We start from the raw sequence: 6,909 nt of genomic DNA, 5'->3' as shown, positions 1-6,909 counted from the left end.
CAAGGTATCAAAAGCGTTCTACAGGGATACTGGCCCATGTTGACGCCAATGCTTCCAACATTTGTGTGGTTGGCTGGAGGTCCTTTGGGTGGTGGACATTCTTGATACACACGGGAAACTTGAGCGTGAAAAACCCAGCAGTGTTGCAGTTCTTGACACACTCAAGCCGGTGTGCCTACTACTACCCTGTTCAAAGGCACTTCAATATTTTGTCTCAATTGTCTCAGGGCTTAAAAATCATTTAACCTGTCTGTCCCCGTCCCCCCCCCCCCCCCCTTAACAAGTTCCATCAATAAAGCATCATAGTTTCACCTGGATTCACCTGGTCAGTCTATGTCAGGTGTTTCTAATGTTTTGTACACTCAGTGTATGATCTACTGGCAAGAATATGCCAGCAACAAGGGATCATGCATAATCAAATTCATTTTCATCAAAATGCTGTGGTCAGTCAAGAGCCACTTCTAAGTTTAGGTAATTTGCAAGTTTCTGTTATCGATTCATCCTCTGATGATCTTGATAAACATAACAATACCATACATTTAAAGACAAAATATTGCATTTAAACTGTACTTTAGAGTAGGAAACACTGCAGTATATTAATTAGCTATTTGATGTAACCTAAAAAGTGATGTGTGAATACTGTATTAATTCAAATGAAAATATAAATTGTAATTGTTAAATACATTAACAAAGGCTTGTCTATGACTATTGATATAATATTGATGTTTCAGTTATCATTTAAATCTTAGGACCTTATTTCTTTACAAATGGACAGTTTTGGCACCCGAAAATATCCTTCAATTGCAGATCCACTTTCAGACCGACAGCTGGCTGACTGCCTGTTATTCTAAAAATTGATAGCAACCCAGTGAAACTGCCAAAGTTAAAGCTGCGCTAGGACCCCGAGGATCATCGCATAGCCGGCGACGGAATGGCCGCACTTGCTGTAGTAAGTACATTTGCGTGTGACAGAGTGGCAAGCAAAACCGCTAGATTTTGGGAATTACCAAGGAGCCGACCAGGACGCGCTTTGTCGTTTTCCAAATGAACTCATTTACTTTCAGATAAAGTTTCATTTAAATTGACACATGGAGAACTTAAATCTTGAAGATCCGGAATGGCAAACTTTGTTGAATGCCTTGAGAACATCGTGCCAAAACGAATTCCTAAATCTATGAATTCAACTAAAGCTGTGGAGGGCAGCAGATTTTATTAAACTGAGCTAAGGATTTGATCAAAACCACTGGAATAACGGAGTTTGGATATAGCCTAGGTTTGGACATATAAAGGTAGGCTAATCAAATTATAATTGTGACAATCCGACCCAGAGTTGGAGGAATGCATCAGGGAGGTACAAATTTACGGACAATTGGACAAATACGAATTTTTTTTATCGCGAAACATCAACTTTCAAGTAGAGTTTTAGTTCAGGACAACTCGATTACAGTGAGTTTTACCGTGATTTCTCAAGCCACATCTACAGTAGGACTGTGAATATTGGGAGTGCAAAATACTGGGAATGCCTTTTTACCAGTAAGTTTCGAGCATCTTTTAATAGGAACTAAACGGATATTAGCAACTTGTTACACATTTGTAAAAATACGTTTGTTCTTCCTGTCATCGCCCCAGGAACCTTCGTGGTGGAGAAATGGGATGACAAGGGGACAGCTGAGATGAGACTGATAAGGACAATGGTTGTGCCCTGCGTTGGCATCCCGCTCCTGGGGCGTCTGTTGCTGATGCTGGTCCTGTTGTCTGCCTCTGAGTCGAGGCTCACTCAAGCATGTTCTGGGCTCATCATTACGGGCTGCAGCTGTACAGATGAACGTTCCAAAGCCCACGCCACTACGCCGTACCGGAAAAGAGTCAGCTGCGACAGCGAAGAACGTTCTGAAACTCCAGATCCGGGTCTGCTCCCTAACGGGACCGTTACTTTGTAAGTCATCTTTTTTTTTACCGATTAAAACTGTGAGTTTAAAATACAGTAGGCCAGTGGGCAATACAAATGTAGTTATTCAAAACTGTGACCGAGGAGATAGGGACTGGGCCTCATGATTGTCCAAACACTGTAGACAGATCATGATGAAAATATCAAACAATGTTGATATTCTGCATGTTCATTGAGAAACTATTTTGGTCTTTATTAAATCCCAGAACTGAGTAAGAGAAATACATATCAATGGACACTCTTCTCTCAATATGAGGAAATCATTCTCGAGGATGACAGAAGGGCGAAGTGCAAATATTTAAATGGGTTATGGGAAACTCTCTACCTTGGGCTTGGGGTATAGTTTAAATTGTGGCACCCAATACATCTTAACAGTTTTATACATTGAATATAATTGAATATAGGAGGCGGGTAGTCTAGCAGTTATGAGCATTGGGCCAGTAACCAAAAGTTTGCTGGTTCGAATCCCAGAGGCAACTATGTGGGGAAAAACTGCCGATGTGCCTTTGAGCAAGGCACTTAACCCTAATTTATCCTGTAAGTTGCTCTGGATAAGAATGTCTGCTAAATGACTAACATTTAAATATACACATGGAGAAAATACATTACACCTTTGTGTTGTATGCTGATAAACCCTCCAAAACTGACCTTGTATTCTTAGTTATACTGGTATTTAATGACTGGTTGAGGTAATGGACATGTTTTTGGCCCATGAGCGACAGAAGTTTATACACTGGCATAGTAACAGACTACTATGTGAGCTGAAAGCTCAAACCCAGAGTCAGTTGTGTCTCTGAAAAGCACAGTGCAGGGAGTCTGGACCTGTGTCGATCCTGACGGCAGACTTTGTGAAGTAAAGCTATCATCTGCCCCTGCCCCTTTGACACAACTCTGTCGCTTTAAATATGATTCTGACCCAAGGAAACACACTGGGTTTCAGTGTCCCCCTCCCTCCCTCCCCGCTCCCCACACCCACCCCACAATCCAGCTGACTTTGCCTTGCTAAACTAGGATAAACAGAAACACATTTCTACTCTTTTATCCTCCCTCTCTGTGCTTTAATGGCAGCTTGGCTCCTACCTTTAATACCATAACATTCCAGCAATCTCAGGCAGCCACCTCACTTCTCTTCAGGAAGGAAGGCTGACCGACCGCTGTCCAGCTAATGGTGAGACCTAGCACTGTTGTCTGCCATTTCCAACATCCTGTAGCACTGTTAGTCTGATAGACTATTCATGTGTGGCTGACAATCTGAATTCATATGATTGATGTGTTTATTCACCAATAAATCAAGGGAAATGTAGTCATGGCTTACACTACCTCACTCCATTCCAGAGAAGAATGGCTCTTAATAGGAGGTAAAGAGATTGTAGTTGCTGTAAGATAAGATACACCTACACAGTCTTCTGAGCTGCTGTATATATGCACATGTGAAGCTGCTACCAAAAACCCCAGCCCTTCACAGAACACTCAAAGGTTCAAGCTGATTGAACCATTTTCCAAGGTACCCTGCTTCTCCACAATCCCACAATGCTCCTCCTCTCTGACCCAGTGGGAGCAGCACTCGCCTGCACATGGGCGTAGTAAAACCCCAAACTGGCCCATCGGCGCAATGCAAAGGAGGCACAGCCCGAGGGAGCCCAAGGCGGCCCGCCGTCCATTTATAGGCCTTGTGTTTCTGCTTAATAAAGGCAGCATAAACATCTGGAGAACACATTTCTCAGAACCAGAAGAGAGGAAAGAATAACAAAAATAGCCTGGGTGGCAGCGGTGGAGGTGATTGAGGATAATCTCACATCCCTGTACCTACCGTACTTATTTATTTATTATTATTTATTTATTATTTATTATTATTACTTGATTTGTTTTCCTACACATGTTTAGCATACTGTGACACTTTCATGAGGCTGTGTACTAGGAGCAAACAATTACGTCCCAATCCCCTGTGAAAAACTGTCATAAGCCATCCTTACCATTTCTGTACTGAAATACGATGTGGCTGGTAAGGTCATTTGCCAGAGAGCTTTCAATGAATTGCTCCATTCGCTCATACTCTCATCGTCGCTCATGACATTAGAGCCAGATGTGGAATGTGAGAAGTTGTGTTGATATTCCTGTTATTCCTGGCATTCCGAAGTCTTTACAAACTGTATCCCAGGTACAGTAGGGGGGCTCAACTTCAGCTCAGCTTACTCTGCATCATCACCTCCCCAGATCGGGTGCCCTGTCACCCAGTTCTGCTGCCCCTCTTACTTACTTACTGACTGACTTTATTGTCCCCATGGGGAAATTTTGTTGCAGTGTCATGTACACGTTTAAAGTGGCGTTTAAATACAAAACAAAATTGACAATACAACTTTCATAACAGTTACATACCAATAAAACATTTGGAAAAACATTACTGAGTTGATAGGAACAGTAGCCCGAGTTATTTAGGAGGGATATCACACCTGGCACAAATGATTGTCTAGTTCTGTTTTTCCTGCTGAGGGGTGCCCTATACCTGCGCCCAGAGGGAAGTAGTTCAAAGTCAGGGTACAGGAGGTGGCTTGGGGCTAAAATGATTTTGTGAGCCTTAAAGACCTTAAAGATCTCATCCAGGCCTGTCTGTTTGACTCCAAGTACCTTGCTTGCTGTGGTGATAATCCTTCTCAGCATATTTCTCTGGCTGACAGTGGCATTGCCAAACCAACAAACAATACAAAAAGTTTAAATACTGTCAATGAAGGATTTGTAAAACAGAGTCAGTATAGTACAGTCAACATTAAAAGATTGCAGCTTTTTGAGAAAGTACAGTCTCTGTTTGCTCTTTTTGTAGATTAGGTCTGTACATTTACTCAACTGAAGCTTATTGTCCAAGAGGACACCCAGGTATTTGTATTCCTCTACGATCTCTATGTTCTGACCTCTGATAGATGTTGCAGAGGTAGGTGTTGTACACTTCCTGAAGTCTATGCACATCTCTTTGGTCTTGTTGGTATTGAGGACCAAGTGTGATTCCTCACACCACTCTACAAAGTCATCTAGGACCGGGCCATGATGTTCCTCGTCATCATGCAACAGGCTGATCAAGGCAGTGCCATCAGCAAACTTAACGAGGTGTCTGTCAGGATGGGAACTAGTACAACTATTAGTGTACAGGAGTGGGGACAAGACACATCCCTGAGGAGAGCCTGTGTTGGTATTGCGTATGTCCGACACGTGGGGACCTATTTTGACTCGCTGTGAGCATTGGCTCAGGAAGTCCAACAGCCACAAAACCAGCCCCCCATCTAAGGAGAAGTCCCAAATGAGTCTCTGTGCCAGAATGTAGGGCTGGATTGCATTGAAGGCAGAGGAAAAGTCAACAAACAGAACCCTAACATGGGATTTGGCACCCTCTAGATGTCTATAGACCATGTTAAGGAGGGTAAAAATGGCATCATCAACTCCTCTGCTGGGCTGATAGGCAAACGGAAATGGGTCGAGAAGCTTCTGGGTGACGCTGAGAATATGACAAGTTTCTCAAGGCATTTCATTACTAAGGATGTCAAGGCGACATCTGACCCTCTCCTGGGTCAGGTTAGATTCATGTTCTCCTCCATGGCTCCATGCAGCCAGTCGTGGGCAGGGCTATGGGTCTTGGGGACACCAGGCCTGGCTGCTACGTGTAATACACAACAGCTGGCCCCCATGAACATTCCAGCTGAGGCCCCTCAGCCCATGGGAAATCCCAACAGGGGTTTGTTTATTAAAAGTATTAGTTGGATGTTTGTTGTTCCTGTGGACCATAAAGGAACAAACAGTTAGCCTAACACTGCCACCTCCTCCTCTGACTCCCCATACCTTGTGGGCTTTGGATTGGTTTAATAATGTGTAGGCAATTGAGACCAATTTGATTAAAGTATATCAGACAGCGTTGGATATCCTCTATTATGTTAAAAGATTTTAGAAGGCTGCACTTTGGTAGATGTTTTAGTGACTTTCAACTTGTCAGCAGTGCACAGTTACACAATTGTATTCGAAGGCTTTCTCCATGAGTTAGTCATCTTTCCCCCTTTTCCCTCATTCTATCTATCTATCCCTCCCTCCACACCCCTCTATCTTGAGTTCATCCACACGCAGTAACTCTCAACATAAATATTTAGCTGTATTGGTAGGACACTGCCATGTCTAAAAGCCTTCCAGATGTGGGCCTGCGCAGGGCTGTGTTTATGGCTAATTACGCATGGCTGATAGCAGGGTGAGAGAGAGGGAAAGGGAAAGGGAGAGAAGAGGTAGGACAAAGGGAGAAAATAGAGAGAGGGAGAATAGAGGGAGAGGCTGAGGCTGAGTCTACAGGCTTGGCAGGCTGTTCAGAGGGATGTGGCCCAGGAGGCTGACTGCTCCCCAGTCTCTTTTTCTCTCTCTGCCTACCAGACCTCAGGCACTGTGGGAAGAGCCAGAGAAGAGACTGAATCTATAGTATAGTTTTGATACAGTAGCATTTCATTAAAGGTACTTTGATGTTAACCATCCTCCCCTACACTGTAATAATGTTTAAATGGTATTTATTTTTTTATTTTGCTAAATAGTAGGACTAAATGTTGAATACATTTTTTGTGTGCGTGTGCGTGTGTATGTGCGTGTGTTAGTATTGCTATCTAGTTTAGTACTTTGTAAAGGATACAGAGAAGCTGAGGTTACACATCCCATTTCCTTTAGCAAGGTCTGGAGAACCATGAAGACTCTGTCTCTAATGGTTAACAACAATGTAGCACTGAGGTGGGGAAACCACTTCTTCAGTGGGAGGGAGTGTGCTGTCTATAAGTCTGGGTGGTTATAATTTATGCTTTCATAAAAGTCAAAACCTCTCCCCTCTTTTGACATTTGTTTTCACTGTTGCCTGTTACTGATGACCTTGGTCCAGCAATTGCCAACCCTAAGGAGTGGGCGCAGATGCGAGGGGTGGCAGGCTGGGCGGCACCAGTGCCTGTCCTTGG

At 43.4% G+C, this 6,909-nt stretch overlaps 1 protein-coding gene across 3 annotated transcripts in view; it reads left to right on the top strand.

The window, feature by feature from the left end:
* Positions 1–911: 911 nt before the first annotated feature.
* The window catches only part of LOC139390008 (adhesion G protein-coupled receptor A2), a 49,577-nt gene continuing 43,579 nt past the window's right edge, over positions 912–6,909 (top strand). The window contains exons 1-2 of one of the 3 annotated variants that reach the window (XM_071137106.1): positions 912–1,533; positions 1,630–1,936. In XM_071137106.1, coding sequence (XP_070993207.1) covers positions 1,674–1,936 — 263 coding nt within the window. In that variant the 5' untranslated portion in view covers positions 912–1,533; positions 1,630–1,673. Of the gene's footprint in view, positions 1,534–1,575; positions 1,937–6,909 lie in introns of those variants that run through there. The other 2 variants (XM_071137107.1, XM_071137108.1) reach the window with 2 other exon arrangements.

Source organism: Oncorhynchus clarkii, chromosome 30 (assembly GCF_045791955.1).
Source record: "Oncorhynchus clarkii lewisi isolate Uvic-CL-2024 chromosome 30, UVic_Ocla_1.0, whole genome shotgun sequence".
NCBI lineage: Eukaryota > Metazoa > Chordata > Actinopteri > Salmoniformes > Salmonidae > Oncorhynchus > Oncorhynchus clarkii.
Note: the sequence above shows the minus strand (reverse complement) of the source record. Positions and strands in the feature narration are given on the sequence as shown.